The following is a 16892-nucleotide window of genomic DNA, read 5'->3' as shown; positions in this document are numbered from 1 at the left end:
AAGAGGGACTTTGGCACTAAAAAGACTGTAACGTTGAAAGATATCTACATGATTTGACTCAAATTGAAAATGAAAATGCATTAGGAGGGGATCCTTTAACGGCTAGTATGAACAGGAGGAATTATTACAGCTAGAAAAACATGTTTCAGTGTTCACATATATTGGCACTTGACTGTTTGACTTAAAAAATTGGTAACCTATCGTTAAAGGCTTCCTACCAAATGAAGGATGAGCCAAGATTTGCCCATCTGAGACTTGCAGACTGACCCCCGGGGACTTTGGTAATAAATACTATTACATGCTTATGGCTTGATTCTACTATCTGTGTTGCGTTCTGGCCACTCTAGTCAATGCTTGTGATCCCACCAGATACGCTGCAGCGCGTTTTAGAAGCGTCCTAGAAGCAGCTCTTTGCTCAGTGTCATGATAATTATCACATTATTACATTTTAACACAAGTTGAAAAAATATATAAATTTTTTATTGACAGGCCCGCCGTTGGTTTTTTTCTAATTAGATGTTTTTACCTAATATACAAAAAACCTGTTCCTGGTAAAGTCTGCAAGAGTGGAGAAGAAGACATTTGCACATTTGGATTCAGCCGTCGTAGCGCTGAACCTGACAAGTCTAAGATACACTGAGAGGATGAACTCTCTCAGTTTAAACAACATGGCCTTTTCCTTTGGCGCCACCCTCACCAAAAAACCTTCACATTTTTACTCCACTAGTGCTAAAGTTTTCTGGTGTATAAGAAGTATTACAGCCTCATCAAGCTGCTAGCACAGACTTGTAATGTAAAACATTGTTTCACCGGCACACATTCCCTGTTTTCTCCTCTCTGTCGTGGCCCGTAGCATCACAGCTGAGCTCAGATTATTACACAGAGCTCCAGAGCACGTTGTCTGGATCCCGATGAAGCAGCTGAGTTAAAAAGTCCAGAGACGAGCATTTATTCACAGCTAATAAAACTCTCCCCCTCTGCCACTGCCTCTTCACTTTAACACCGACAGGAAATAATAAATAAACAAGACCTTCCTGTTTTCACCTCACAGGTTATTGAAACAAACATATCAATATATAAACAACACAACCAGTTCAGGTAAGATCAGAGCTGCTTTCTGCATATGAATCCACATAAAAGCCCTCAAGTCAAACTCAGTTTTTTTTTTTTTTTTTTTTTTTTAAAGCTGTTTGAATATGAATTAGACGTCACTTTCACCATGGCAACCGCCTCCTTCCCGCCGGTGATGCTCCTTAGTTGACCACAGAGAGTCGACCGCCATCTGGGCTGACAGGAGGAGAGAGGAGGGAGAGACGCACACGGAGAACAATACACAACGCTCATAAGAACATGCTTAACTAGACACAAACACACACCACATGCATGCAGTAAAAGCATTTTATTTATGTCACACACACAAACCAACATGGAGGAATAAAAAAACACAATCTGTAAATACATTTGTTTCATAATAATCGAACAAAATCTGCCGAGAATCAACAACAAAATGTAAGCAAGCAAAGTTATATCAGTCAGTCAAAGAAAATCAAATCAAATACAATTAAAATAAATAAAAATATATAAGTAGAGCAGATAAAACAGACAAATTAAAATATAAAATACAGCATACGACCCAAACTCCTCTCTGAACAGATGGTTTTTTAGCTGCTTTTTAAAAGAAAAAATGAAAATGAATTGAACAGGAATAAAAATGATCCGAAAAATGAACTCAAAGGCAAAACTTACAACAATAAAACTATAGTTTTGTGATAAATCTCCACTTTTCTTGCACTGACTTGCCTTTTTTTAGTTTCAGTTCTGACACACATAGGGAACTGTTTTATAAATGCACCTGCAGAGCCTAAAGATGCTGGATACTGTTGTGCTTTATGGTTTATTACTGGCTGTGGAAATCTTATACACCACTTTACTTTGTGTGCTGCTGCTAAGTGGCTGTTATTGTGTGTCTGCAGACTTTCTCAGTGGTTTCGTTTTATATATAAATCTCTCCTTGGGCTGGTTTCTCCTTATCTGCTTTGCAATAAAGCTTTCAAATACGCTGCTGCTTCCTCTAACAACAGACTTGAAACTGTCAGAGCTGATAACTCTTAGAAAAATAATACCTTTGTCCAGTGTGGTTGCTTTTTAATTTTTCATTCTTACTTTATTTGAAATAGTTGGTTTTTTTTTTGGTTTTTTTTTTAAAATCCCACCTGTTCAGGCATCTTAACTAGATATTTTGTTTGTTTGTATTTATTGTTGTAAGCTGCTGTCTTGGCCATGTCTCTCTTAAAAAGGAGATTTTAATCTCAATGAGACTAAGGATAGAAGAAGACAGGTCAAAAGTCGGGAGGTGCAACAAGTGGTACGACTGAAACGACGACTGTATGCTGACAACTGGTGCTTCTGACAGAAGATCAGTGTCTTTATAATTTGTCTCAGGTTTTAAATAACCACATAGATGTGTCTGCTGCTCAATATATATCAGTTTAACCAACGTGATGTTGTTCAGCAGCGAGGTGACGTTACTGGGAATAGTGACTGCAGCACAATTTAATTACTGAATTTCAAATATTAACACTGTTTACTGAAAAGATTCAATCACATTACAGTGTGTTATGATTTATAATAAAAATACTGCACGTACAGAATAGGAGGCTTTTTTTTATTGTTATGATGTGAAGATCATCAAACCCTCCACTCAGTCTCATATCCAGAGAGAGATGGAGTCTGTTGTCAGTTATTCACGCTGGGTGCCCTTTTCTGTTTACTGTCCATCCACTTCATGCATGGAGATAGTGGGGAGGGTGTGTGTGTGTATGTGTGTGTGTGTGTGTGTGTGGAGGGGTGGAGGGGGGGAGGGGGGTCATGGTCGCTGACACAAACACACACACACACACACATCCCTACACTCCCCCCCCCTCACCCCCGGAGACCGAGCGCCCTACATTCAACCATCAAGCCCACTGTTACATAAAAAACACCGCCGCCGCCGCCACCGCCACACAAGCCGGCTTGCTGCCTGTTGCTAGGCAACAAGCCCCGGAGCCCCCATCGGCGAGTCTCGCTGGGTCGCTGCTGTACCTGGAAGTGCTCAAATGGGTCAGTGAGGACAAAAAGATATAAGAGACAAACTGGACAAATGAATAAAAAAAGAAAAAAGAAAACCACACACACACACATATTAAATCACGACTGTGGGACTGCGCATGTCTGAACTGCATAATGAGGTTTGTGAATGAGGGAGAAGCAGAGAGGAAGAGTGAGTTAGCATTATGTCATGTATACCTGCATAAGAAAAGCATATTTTGCAGTTTATTGAAATTCATACAAGTTAACTGGAGACATCAGTATTTTAGTCGATGATAAACCTGCTTTTGTCTTTGTCTGAAATAAATAGAGGTGAAATTTACTCAAGTGTTGCACTTAAAAGGGGACATAAGCACATTTATAGGTCTATATTTTAATCTGGGCTCTACTGGGATACGTTTGATAGTCTCACCTGTTGATAATAGTCATTTTAAAGCGACCACATTTTATTACAGACACCTTTTATTTCTGCCTGTAAATCCCTCGCTGATAAAATGACAGACTATCACAGTCTATCTGAGAAGTTTTTTTTTTTTTTTTTAGGTAAATTGCCAGGATGAACTCTGGGCGATGATGTCCTTTCAGTGCAGACGGATGATGAGGTTTGACTTTGAACATTTTCGTGGTTTATGTCCTGCATGCCTCACAGACTGAGAGCATCTGGAGTTCACATGAATATTCAGTAATCAGCCTGCAAAGTCAATTATTCTGTACATGTACAACGTTGTATAAACTGCAAATTCTGCAATAAATGCTGAGTTGAAGAAGAGAGTCTTTGAGGATTCGGGAAAATACCGTCAGAGCAGCATTTTTAAAACGGATTAATCAGCTGTTAATTATCTGTTTTGGCAGCTTGATAACACCGAAACAGTTATAACTCGCATCATCGTGTACATTATTTTATTGTACATTATATGAACAACTCTGCTGTTTGAGTTTTTTATTGTAGTTCAGTTAATGCTCGGACCATCCATAACACATGCAGCAGCTGTTTATATATCTATGATTAAAATTTCAGTTTGATTGTAAATAAATATAATATTGAATTGACGTTAACAGAAACAGGTTTCATCAGCGCTTACTGTCTTAATAAACCCTCATGTCGGTTGCTCACCAACAGATCTCTATAACGCCTCTGAATTATTAAAAACTCCCTCATCAATGTTTGATTCTACATTTTACAATTCACTATCCATGCATTGCTCTCTCTCTCATGATATACTCCCTTTGAAACGCGAACAGTACAGTCAGTCCCGACTCGCTGAGATTAGCGGCGGGAGGAGGAAGGATGAATGTTGTGTGTCGTAGAAAAACAACACGAGGTGGTTTTAACTGAAACTCTGCTGCTTTTTTCACTGTTTCCGCTTTTACAGGTGTCTAGTGTCGGTAATTTATGATACAGCAAGTAAAAAAAAGCGATACTAGTATTTACGATTAGCTGGCAGGTAGCAAATCAATCATTCATAAACTTGTATTATTCATTTTGTTGGATAGTGATTGATTTGAGCTGAAGGATAATTATGATTATGTGGTTTTATGTTTTATGGGATCATTTTTAGTGCTATAGTTAGTTAGTTAGAGCTGTGCCCTCAAACAGTGTTAATCTTTCAAATTGAAAAATATGATAGCTTCTGTACTCTGATGTATAAATCCTTTACATCTGATTGGACGTGAATACAGTGCGATACGGAGCAGCAGTTGTTGTTAGCGGTTGATCTGTGTTGTTAGACCTGGAGGCGTTTTTGCTCAATGATATAAAACACACTTCACACGACGCTGATGCTGTCTCACAAGTGGTTAAAAGTGTGGTTTTATGGTTTATGGGTGCGGTTTGCTAGTCGCCCAAAGTCACATTTGATTGGATTAATTTTTTGTAAACACCCCCCGAGTTCAACATGAATCATCAAACATTTGAAAACATTTTACAGGAAAAGACAGAAATGGTCAAAAATTATTTTAATTGTCTTATAACAAGAGATAACTGAGCAATTAAGGGACACAGGATTAGAAACGGAAAATTTGTTTTTTTTTATTCACTGTCTTTAAAGTATTTATTGCTGAGCTTTTCTCCATAATGAAAACAAGACAGAAACTAAAACTGAACAAGCAAAAAATAAATAAAAACAAAAATTATGACAAAATCTAAGTTTTTGTTGACAACGATAAAATTAAATGAGACCTGCATGAAACATAAACATCATGTGATCCTGAAGCTGAACAGTAGCTGCTTGACCTGCTGCACAAATAAATGAGCATCTTGCATTACAGTAACGTCATGTCTCTGACAGAAATGTTAGCTAAGGTTGCTGGGACAGAGTTATAGATTTATGGATTCATCTATAACCCGATGAAAATTAAACACAACCAAAGCGACAAAAACAGCCCAGGACAACCCACAAAAACATGCAGGCTAGCATGCTAACGTTAGTAAAAAGGTAGCTAACATGAATGAATTATCACCCGCTGTGGGAATGTGAAGTTATTACTTTCAGTTTGCTTTAGTTATAGGCCATTGTTAGGAATGAAAGAGATCAGATGGATGTTCACTAAAGGAACTGTTTTGCATTAATGTTATGTGACGTTTTAGCTGCTTGTCCAAAGCTAAAGTCCAGTTCTGTGAACAATATTTTAGTAAACCGGTGAGTAAATTGCTCTGCAGTGAAGAGAACAGGTAGCTTCAGAGATGCCAAGTCACTGTCAGAGTTTGGGAATGACAACTGTAATTTACTACTGAGAGCGAGTCTATTGTGTTTCAACTGAGAGCAGAGTGACGTGTGAAAAATTACAGTCAGGTATAAACAGGTATGTAAAGCCTTTTCTTCTAACTGTTGCCATGAGAACAACACCTGTAAACAGCTGTTGCCTCACAAAGATGTACAAAATGCACAAATTACACTTAACTCCACTGACAAAACTTCAGTAAGACTTTAGCTGAACTAAAATAAGGCACCAAAATTAACATTAGCATCAGATTGCTTTCATTTCTACATATTTGTCTTTGTGTGTGTGTGTGTGATTTTATGCTGTTTTGGCCTGTCCGACCTTCATCAGATAAACATGATGACCATTTTTAAATGGCACCGGCTACAGTTATGGAACCGGTGCCATAATTCCTGACAGGAAATGATGAGATCCTGTGCCAGGAGTCCACAGGCTGTTGGTCCAGACTGGTTTTCGGTGCGGATCCTAGTTAGTTGTATTTTTATGGAATGGTTTCTTGTAGACCACTAACCGGACATTTTTTACTGTAACATCAGGCATTTTAGTGCCATTAAATGGGACTTTTTTTTTTTTTTTACCGCATTTTATTGTTTCAGCCAAATCATGATCTTTTACTAACCAAGTGGTTTTTGTGCCTAAACCTAACAATTGTAACTCAAACCATGGGAAGGATTGGCGCATCACCTGCCATCAAAAACGTTCCCCCATGTGATCACGTGATCTTATGCAATCAATAACAATGCGCATGCCTAATTATTCTGTACCAACAATAGACTATTTACACAGAGGAATCAGCACAAATAGCCACTTCCTTTTTTTTTTTTTTTTTTTTTTTTAAAAATTAACCATCTATGGGGCCACAGAGCAAAATTTTGTCATTGGGACCCTGTTAACTCCCACTAAACATGCTAGTTTTTTTAATAACACAAAATTTTTCCAGTAGCAGCTTCTCAAATGTGAATATTTGCTAGTTTCCCAGTTTCTCCATGATAGTAAACTCAACATCTTTGTGATTTTTACTGTCTGTCAGTCAAAACAAGTCATCAGAAAATGTTAACTTGGGCTTCAGAGAATAATAATCAGCATTTCTCACTATTTTCTGACATTTTAATCAATCGATTATTAAAGAAAATAATGTATTGATAATTGATAATGAAAGTAATTGTTGGTTGGAGGCTTATAGTGCTGTAGTATGATGGAATGACACTACTTTTCCCTCAGCTTTCGGTGTGCAGTTTGATAAAAAATGAATCAAACCCAAATGATATGGAGTAAACCCAGGCCCCAGGTTTAAGGTGCATAAGATGATAAGATGCAGAAAGATAAAATTGTGAAGCTGTAATCTATTTGTTTCACATCAAACATGAATAACTGCAATCGTTGTCTCCTGTTCACACTAATTAGAAAACATCTTAAAAATCCTACAGTGTGATCCGCACTGTGAACACAGCCGACGTCTGTTCTGCAGATTTCAGTTCCTCCGCGGTTATTAGATGTAATCCGGTGTTTGAGAGAGATTTGAAACTTTTACCGTAAGAAGTTTACCTGAAACGACTTCCTTTCTCTTCTCCCGCGTCTCTCTCCGTCTCTGTCAGACGCACGGAAAAACATCACAGCAACCTCGTTAATTTCCTACCAAAAATAACGTCCACTTAAGATTTCATGACCCACCACACCTCCCACCATAACACATCAATCACATTGACTTGAAAATGCGACGAAAATAGTGTCACTCTCTATGAATTCCTGTCATTTCTCAGCCTATAAACCTCTTAAACAGAAGCAAGTCGGAGACGAGAAGAACCCTCCGTCCCAGGAGAGACACTCGAGGGAGAATTTGTGAATCTAGGACAGTCGATAGCGCTCCGCTTGACTGACGCAGGCAATTTGTACAGAAATCTGCTGTAATCACTGAGCTTAACTATGTATAATTCAGGAGAGTGAGGACACCGATGATTCAAAAGACAGACAAACTTTTTTTTTTTTAAAGCAGGAAATAATTTATCAGACGCGTCAGTCCCGCTCAGTGGGGACCTTCAGCATCTGAGCACAGTGTAAGACAACAGAGCATTAGATCCAGGAGGAAACGGTGCGACATTGTGGAACAGCTCAGGGACTGTTGACAGTCATAACAGCCATTGTTAGAGACCTTCCAACTGAATGATTAGTCATATTAATTGATTAGTAAATAGGCAGAGAATTAAAGGCTTTTTCAACTATTTTCTGACCAGAAATATAATATAATCTGCTGTTTGTTCCAACGCTTGATATGACCTGTGGCCAGTTTTAGACATGCAGCTTGTTATGTGAATGTTGTGGCAATTTAACATGTTGGCCTCATGTCTGAATAAACACTTTTTATATAAAAGTCACTCCATTCATGAAGAGTTGGAAGAGTTAATGTCCTTCTTTTTCTTTTTTTTCTTTTCTTTGTGTATGTATGTATTATTGAGTTATTTATTTTATTTAATCCCCCCCCCCCCCCCCCCTTTCTTTCTTTATTATTAATATTTTCACACTAAAAAACATATAAATGTTGTAGGAATAAACAAGATCATATGTATAACTTTTACACTCCTGCAATAAAGTATATATATATAAAAAAGTCACTTCATTCGAGTTCAGTCCAGAATATAGAGACAGTTTGACATTCATATAAATGATGATGAAGAGTTTCTATCTGATCACTGCAAAAAAAAAAAAATTCACTCATGAGTGCAGCTACAAGAGTAAATGTGGTGACACTTTATTTTTTCTAATATTTATGTACTTTAGGGAACAAATCACATACTTAAGTATTGTTTAACTAATACACAACTCATGATGATTGAAGTATTTCTATGAGTCTCTATGGCTTTATGTGATTAGTTAACACTTAAAGGATCATCTATTAATGATAACTGTTAAATCACAGTTACTTCATACATGAACTGATTTACCAGCAAATATGAAAGAATATGAATCAGAATCAGAATCTGTTTATTAGCCAAGAATGTAAAAATACAAAGATTGTTGCTCCCACAAACACAACACAGAAGAATAAAAATATAACAAGAGTAAGGTTATAATAATAATAATGAAATAAACAAAATAGTACTAAAATTAAATGAACAATTTAAAATCTATTTACAGAATTGAATTTAAACTCAGTTACTGTGGGTATAAAATGAATGTATGATGCAACGTGATCATGTGTTATACATTCGTCTGGTGTTGCCAGCTTGTAAATGTAGCATGAAGGTGTTTCAGGAGGAAAACTGCCTCAAATAAACTTTCATATTAGTTTCACATTTTCTCCAGAAGCTTTGAATGAGATCCTGAGATGAAGACAGAAGAAAATACTTTGTTCAATCTTGAAATAAAACAACTTTATTGATGATATAAAGCTTCAGATTGTTCACACATCCAATCAGTAAAGTCTGTTAAATGACTCTTGTTCAATGATTTCATGTTCAGATTCACTTCATCCACACAATCAGTTAGTTTAACCCAGAATGTCAGCTATGTACAACAACATAATAAATGATCACCTTATTGATTATTATCACAATAATTCAAGTTTTATAATACTTTATAATACCTGATTTGTACATGACCAAATGTATCAATGTGAATGTAAATTTCTTGACAGATTTACAAAGTCGTGAGAGTAAAATATCTATTGATAAAGGAAGTTGTGGTTCTTTCTCTGTTCAGACTGATGAAGTGGAAGAGAAACAAGAGCAGAGTTGAGAAATGCAAGTTTGTGTATAAAACAAAATCATCATGATCAGTGAAAGCCTCCATGGTGAAACAGACACAAGAAAGAGCAGCAACTAAAGAAACTCAAATATTTACATAACAACAGTTGAGAAGATGTCAAAGTTGACCATAATGTTTGATTGACAGCTGATCTCTGTGCAGAAACACTGCAGCAACGAGCTCTCAGCAACAATGACAGAGACAAAATCATTTTAAGAATTAACTCAGAATTTAACCGACTGTCCCTTAAATGACTTCTGTCTATTTGAGTTTGCAGAACTCAGCAGTGTTCCCGACAGAGTAGTAAAAACGTAGTCCAGCATAGAGAGGCTGAGTGAATGTGGTCTGGACTCTGTGGAGGAGAGTCATGGTTTCAGAGACGCTGTAGAAGGACAGAATACCTGCTCTGTGATCCAGGTACACTCCTACTCTGGAGGAACCAGGACCTGAGACGGGAGTTTTGACACTGTTGAACCAAAATGTATAACTGTTAGTGTCACAATTTAAAGCCCAAGATTTGTCATTGAATCCAAATACACATTCATCTGAGTCTCCTGCTCTCCTGTTGTTCTTGTATGCGACTGCTACAGAAGCTCCTCCTCCGCTCCACTCCACCTCCCAGTAACAACGTCCAGTCAGACTCTCTCTACTCAGGACCTGATACCTATAATAAGTGAATCTGTCTGGATGATTAGAATAAGACTGTTGTTGACTTGTTCGTTCTGCTTTTCTGTTCCCATCAGATAATAACAGCCATGTGTTTGCTGTGTTTGGATCCAGTGTGATTTCACAGGAATATTTTAAGAACTCAGCTCTGGTCTTGGGTTCTGGTGGTGGCAGTAAAACGTCCACATCAGTCACTGTCAGTGAGATGTTTGTCCATTTCTCCCTCAGGATGTCCTGTAGTTGATCTCTGAGCTCTGACACAGCTGCTGTCACATCCTCAAAGTATCTCAGAGGACGGATATTGATGCTGGATGAGTCTGTAGGTTCACTGAGTTGTGACAGTGAGGGGTAGTTGTGTAGAAACTGGTTGTGATCCTCTGTGTGTGAGAGCTTCTTCAGTTCAGCGTCTTTCCTCTTCAGCTCAGTGATCTCCTGCTCCAGCTTCTCCTGAAGCTCTTTGACTCGACTCACTTCAGTTTCCTGCTGGGATCTGATCTGCTGCTTCACATCAGAGCTTCTTTTCTGGATGAGACGGATCAGCTCAGTGAAGATCTTCTCACTGTCCTCCACTGCTTTATCAGCAGAGCGACTGACGGCCTCCACCTCCTGTTGAAGCAGCTTCACATCTTTCTCTCTGTCCTGGATTCTCTGCTGGATGTTTTGTCGACTCACCTCGAGCTCTCTCTGCCTCTCAGTCATTTCTGCTGCAGCTGAGACTGTGTCGTGGCCTTTATGTTCATCCACAGAGCAGAGATAACAGATACTCTGCTGATCAGTACGGCAGAACATCTTCATCACCTCATCATGATGAGAGCAGATGTTCTCCTGGAGCTTCTTGGAGGGGTCGACCAGCTTGTGTTTTTTGAATGTAGGTGATTCATAGTGAGGCTGGAGGTGTTTTTCACAATAAGAGGCGAGACACACCAGACAGGACTTAAGAGCTTTCATCTTCCTCCCAGTGCAGACATCACAGGCCACATCTTCAGGTCCAGCATAGCAGTGATCAGCAGGAGCAGCTTGGAGTCCAGTCTTCTTCAGCTCCTCCACTAAATCTGCTAACATGGTGTTTTTCACCAGGACAGGCCTCGGTGTGAAGGTCTGTCTGCACTGAGGGCAGCTGTAGATTTTCTTCTCATCCTCTTCATCCCAGAAACCTTTAATACAGCTCATGCAGTAGCTGTGTCCACAGGGAATAGCCACCGGATCCTTCAGTAGATCCAAACAGATCGAACAGCAGAATTTTGCTCCGTCCAGCTGAGCTCCTTGCTGCGCCATTTCACCTCTCAGTGACAACGACTGTCCGAGTTTCACTTTCTGAGAAGTGAAACTAGTTTGCGCTCTGATCTAAACAGCATGTGTTTCTGCAGTGAATGGAGGCTGCAGCTCTTTTACATGTTGGTTACGCCCATCTTCAAACTGTAGATCTGAAGGGGAGGGAACAAGGAAATATGTGGACAGACTGGAGCTTGTTGTGTTTGAGAGCAGGAAGAAGAGGGAGGAGTTATCAAGCTATGATTCATACCAGCAAGAGGAGCAGTTTGAGAGAGATACTGTGTGTTTAACCCTTTTTTTTCTTACAACTAAGCTCACGTCTCATTTGAAAACACTGGTCACCTGCTTTCTGGTGTCAAAGTAATCTTGGGAATTTGGGAGAGATCTACAGATGACTCCCTGTTTCTCTGAATTCTTGTATTCTCCTAAAATCCAGCTGAGTTTTTCCATCAAGCCCCTTAATTGTATAATATTGTTGTTTTGACATAACATGATAGTTTTCTCTCGCATGTGTGTTGCTGCTTCCTCTCGTTTTCCACTGATCACTGCAAAAAAAAAAAGTTTCAGTCATGAGTGCAGCTACAAGAGTAAATGTGGTGACACTTTATTTTTTCTAATATTTATGTACTTTAGGGAACAAATCACATACTTAAGTATTGTTTAACTAATACACAACTCATGATGATTGAAGTATTTCTATGAGTCTCTATGGCTTTATGTGATTAGTTAACACTTAAAGGATCATCTATTAATGATAACTGTTAAATCACAGTTACTTCATACATGAACTGATTTACCAGCAAATATGAAAGAATATGAATCAGAATCAGAATCTGTTTATTAGCCAAGAATGTAAAAATACAAAGATTGTTGCTCCCACAAACACAACACAGAAGAATAAAAATATAACAAGAGTAAGGTTATAATAATAATAATGAAATAAACAAAGTAGGACTAAAATTAAACGAACAATTTAAAATCTATTTACAGAATTGAATTTAAACTCAGTTATTGTGGGTATAAAATGAATGTATGATGCAATGTGATCATGTGTTATACATTCGTCTGGTGTTGCCAGCTTGTAAATGTAGCATGAAGATGAGTTATATGTTAACATGCTGATGTTTGCATCTGACTACAAGTTTGATATCATTTTTAAAAAAAGCTTCTATATAACATCTGTTTTGTGAGAACATCCAAATGTAGACGGAAGATTTTCCAGTTTACAAATATTGTTCACATGAGTCTTCAGGTTGTAAATAAAACTTTGAGATTTGAGACTTTAGACTTCATGAAATCTGATTGACCGACATGGAAAAACTTGAAACCAGATGTAAAGAATGATTTATTTATTTTATGATTTAATTATTTCATGACTGGACCTGATAGAGTTTAAACATGTTTCATCTGCTGTTGTTCAAATATTCAGTTTTCTGAACTCTTAATGGCTTAAAACTAGAATGAACATGTCAAGTTCTCTTGATGTTGATTCTGATGAGATTGAAAGCAGTTTTTAATGTAATTATCATTATGATGAAATGATTCCTAAATGACTTCTGGACTAGAAAAGGTGGAGTAACTTTACCTGTGATGGTGCAATAAATCAATCACAGTTGTCAGAAACACTAATCATGACAGTTTTAGATGCATTTCTTTGTTGTCAGTTAAGCATCAATAACAGAAAGTCTTCAGCACAGCAGGCAGTTTTGTGGATTGAGAGATTAAACCCCGAACAAAATGAGTCACAAGAAGTTTGAATCAAGTCTGGATTCAAACTTTACAACCCAGAAGCGTCTGACTGTGAGGTGACAGAGCTAAACACTGAACCAACATGACAGCCTCATTCTGAACTTTCATCTTCATGAAAATCAACTTCAACATTAATGAAATGACCTCAAGTTCGCAATTACACATAGATGTTGTTTTATGTTCGTCACGACTCAACAAAACATCTTCACACCCAAATTTGACCAAATTGATTTTTTAAAACTATTTTTTCCAGTTTTTTTTAGGCCTGTGTAACAAATCCTCTTTATTGACTAAATGCACAGATAAAATCTCAGTTTGTTAAAAGCAACAAGTGATAGAAAACTCTGCTCATTTCTCTGTGATGAAGCTGTTTTAGTGAAGAAAGCTGAAAGTACAGAGACTGACTGACAAACGTTCTTCTGCTCTGAACATGAACTCTGTACTTTGTGGTGTTTCAGGAGGAAAAGTGCCTCAAATAAACTCTCATATTAGTTTCACATTTTCTCCAGAAGCTTTGAATGAGATCCTGAGATGAAGACAGAAGAAAATACTTTGTTCAATCTTGAAATAAAACAACTTTATTGATGATATAAAGCTTCAGATTGTTCACACATCCAATCAGTAAAGTCTGTTAAATGACTCTTGTTCAATGATTTCATGTTCAGATTCACTTCATCCACACAATCAGTTAGTTTAACCCAGAATGTCAGCTATGTACAACAACATAATAAATGATCTCCTTATTGATTATTATCACAATAATTCAAGTTAAAACCAAATCATCATGATCAGTGAAAGCCTCCATGGTGAAACAGACACAAGAAAGAGCAGCAACTAAAGAAACTCAAATATTTACATAACAACAGATGAGAAGATGTCAAAGTTGACCATAATGTTTGATTGACAGCTGATCTCTGTGCAGAAACACTGCAGCAACGAGCTCTCAGCAACAATGACAGAGACAAAATCATTTTAAGAATTAACTCAGAATTTAACCGACTGTCCCTTAAATGACTTCTGTCTATTTGAGTTTGCAGAACTCAGCAGTGACCCCAAAAGAGGAGTAAAGACATAGTCCAGCATAGAGAGGCTGAGTGAATGTGGTCTGGACACTGTGGAGGAGAGTCATGGTTTCAGAGACGCTGTAGAAGGACAGAATACCTGCACTGTGATCCAGGTACACTCCTACTCTGGAGGAACCAGGACCTGAGACGAGAGTTGAGACTTTGTTGAACCTAAATTTATAACTGTTAGTGGAACAATCTAAAGCCCAAGATTTGTAATTGTGTCCAAATAGACATTCATCTGAGTATCCTGCTCTGCTGATATTCTTGTATGTGACTGCTACATAAACTCCTGTTCCACTCCACTCCACCTCCCAGTAACAACGTCCAGTCAGACTCTCTCTACTCAGGACCTGACAATATAGAGTGAATCTGTCTGGGTGACTAGAATAAGACTGTTGTTGACTCATGGATGTTGCTTTTCTGTTCCCCTCAGATAATAACAGACGTGTGTTTGCTGTGTTTGGATCCAGTGTGATTTCACGTGAATATTTTAAGAATCCAGCTCTGGTCTTGGGTTCTGGTTCTGACAGTAAAACGTCCACTTCAGTCCCTGTCAGTGAGATGTTTGTCCATTTCTCCCTCAGGATGTCCTGTAGTTGATCTCTGAGCTCTGACACAGCTGCTGTCACATCCTCAAAGTAGCTCAGAGGACGGATATTGATGCTGGATGAGTTTGTAGGTTCACTGAGTTGTGACAGTGAGGGGTAGTTGTGTAGAAACTGGTTGTGATCCTCTATGTGTGAGAGCTGCTTCAGTTCAGCGTCTTTCCTCTTCAGCTCAGTGATCTCCTGCTCCAGCTTCTCCTGAAGCTCTTTGACTCGACTCACTTCAGTTTCCTGCTGGGATCTGATCTGCTGCTTCACATCAGAGCTTCTTTTCTGGATGAGACGGATCAGCTCAGTGAAGATCTTCTCACTGTCCTCCACTGCTTTATCAGCAGAGCGACTGACGGCCTCCACCTCCTGTTGAAGCAGCTTCACATCTTTCTGTCTGTCCTGGATTCTCTGCTGGATGTTTTGTCGACTCACCTCGAGCTCTCTCTGCCTCTCAGTCCTTTCTGCCACAGCTGAGACTGTGTCGTGGCCTTTATGTTCATCCACAGAGCAGAGATAACAGATACTCTGCTGATCAGTACGGCAGAACATCTTCATCACCTCATCATGACGAGAGCAGATGTTCTCCTGGAGCTTCTTGGAGGGGTCGACCAGCTTGTGTTTCTTTAATGGAGCTGCATCATAATGAGGTTGTAGGTGTTTCTCACAATAAGAGGCGAGACACACCAGACAGGACTTAAGAGCTTTCATCTTCCTCCCAGTGCAGACATCACAGGCTACATCTTCAGGTCCAGTATAGCAGTGATCAACAGGAGCAGCTTGGAGTCCAGTCTTCTTCAGCTCCTCCATTAAATCTGCTAACATGGTGTTTTTCACTAGGACAGGCCTCGGTGTGAAGGTCTGTCTGCACTGAGGGCAGCTGTGGATTTTCTTCTCATCCTCTTCATCCCAGAAACCTTTAATACAGCTCATGCAGTAGCTGTGTCCACAGGGAATAGCCACCGGATCCTTCAGTAGATCCAGACAGATCGAACAGCAGAACTTTGCTCCGTCCAGCTGAGCTCTTTGCTGCGCCATTTCACCTCTCAGTGACAACGACTGTCTGAGTTTCACTTTCTGAGAAGTGAAACTAGTTTGCGCTCTGATCTAAACAGCATGTGTTTCTACAGTGAATGGAGGCTGCAGCTCTTTTACATGTTGGTTACACCCATCTTCAAACTGTAGATCTGAAGGGGAGGGAACAAGGAAATACGTGGACAGACTGGAGCTTGTTGTGTTTGAGAGCAGGAAGAAGAGGGAGGAGTTATCAAGCTATGATTCATTCCAGGAGGAGGAGCAGTTTGAGAGAGATACTGTGTGTTTAACCCTTTTTTTTCTTACAACGAACATGTCTCATTTGAAAACACTGGTCACCTGCTTTCTGGTGTCAAAGTAATCTTGGGAATTTAGGAGAGATCTACAGATGACTCCCTGTTTCTCTGAATTCTTGTATTCTCCTAAAATCCAGCTGAGTTTTTCCATCAAGCCCCTTAACTGTATAATATTGTTGTTTTGACACAACGTGATAGTTTTCTCTCGCATGTGTGTTGCTGCTTCCTCTCGTTTTCCACTGATCACTGCAAAAAAAAAGAAAGTTTCACTCATGAGTGCAGCTACAAGAGTAACTGTGGTGACACTTTATTTTTTCTAATATTTATGTACTTTAGGGAACAAATCACATACTTAAGTATTGTTTAACTAATACACAACTCATGATGATTGAAGTATTTCTATGAGTCTCTATGGCTTTATGTGATTAGTTAACACTTAAAGGATCATCTATTAATGATAACTGTTAAATCACAGTTACTTCATACATCAACTGATTTACCAGCAAATATGAAAGAATATAAATCAGAATCAGAATCTGTTTATTAGCCAAGAATGTAAAAATACAAAGATTGTTGCTCCCACAAACGCAACATAGAAGAATAAAAATATAACAAGAGTAAGGTTATAATAATAATAATGAAATAAACAAAGTAGGACTAAA

General features: G+C 38.6%; 2 protein-coding genes across 2 annotated transcripts; both read right to left on the bottom strand.

Annotated features, from left to right (window-relative positions):
- Window positions 1–9164: 9164 nt before the first annotated feature.
- Window positions 9165–11554, bottom strand: LOC137194700 (tripartite motif-containing protein 16-like). Its single transcript, XM_067606804.1, has one exon. It carries the CDS (start codon window positions 11491–11493, stop codon window positions 9814–9816), a length of 1680 nt encoding a protein of 559 aa, XP_067462905.1. The 5' UTR covers window positions 11494–11554; the 3' UTR covers window positions 9165–9813.
- Window positions 11555–13801: 2247 nt separating this feature from the next.
- On the bottom strand, window positions 13802–16213 carry LOC137194699 (tripartite motif-containing protein 16-like). The gene has a single exon (XM_067606803.1). The coding sequence runs from the start codon at window positions 15935–15937 to the stop codon at window positions 14261–14263; it is 1677 nt and encodes a 558-aa protein (XP_067462904.1). The 5' UTR covers window positions 15938–16213; the 3' UTR covers window positions 13802–14260.
- Window positions 16214–16892: the final 679 nt, after the last annotated feature.

The sequence above is a fragment of the Thunnus thynnus genome, chromosome 12 (assembly GCF_963924715.1).
Source record: "Thunnus thynnus chromosome 12, fThuThy2.1, whole genome shotgun sequence".
In the NCBI taxonomy this organism is placed as follows: Eukaryota; Metazoa; Chordata; class Actinopteri; order Scombriformes; family Scombridae; genus Thunnus; species Thunnus thynnus.
The sequence above is the reverse complement of the archived record's forward strand: the minus strand, read 5'-3'. Positions and strand labels throughout refer to the sequence as shown.

Coding starts and splice junctions, on each gene's coding strand:
- LOC137194700 (XM_067606804.1), bottom strand. CDS start 11,493: ATGGCGCAGCAAGGAGCTCAGCTGGACGGAGCAAAATTCTGCTGTTCG.
- LOC137194699 (XM_067606803.1), bottom strand. CDS start 15,937: ATGGCGCAGCAAAGAGCTCAGCTGGACGGAGCAAAGTTCTGCTGTTCG.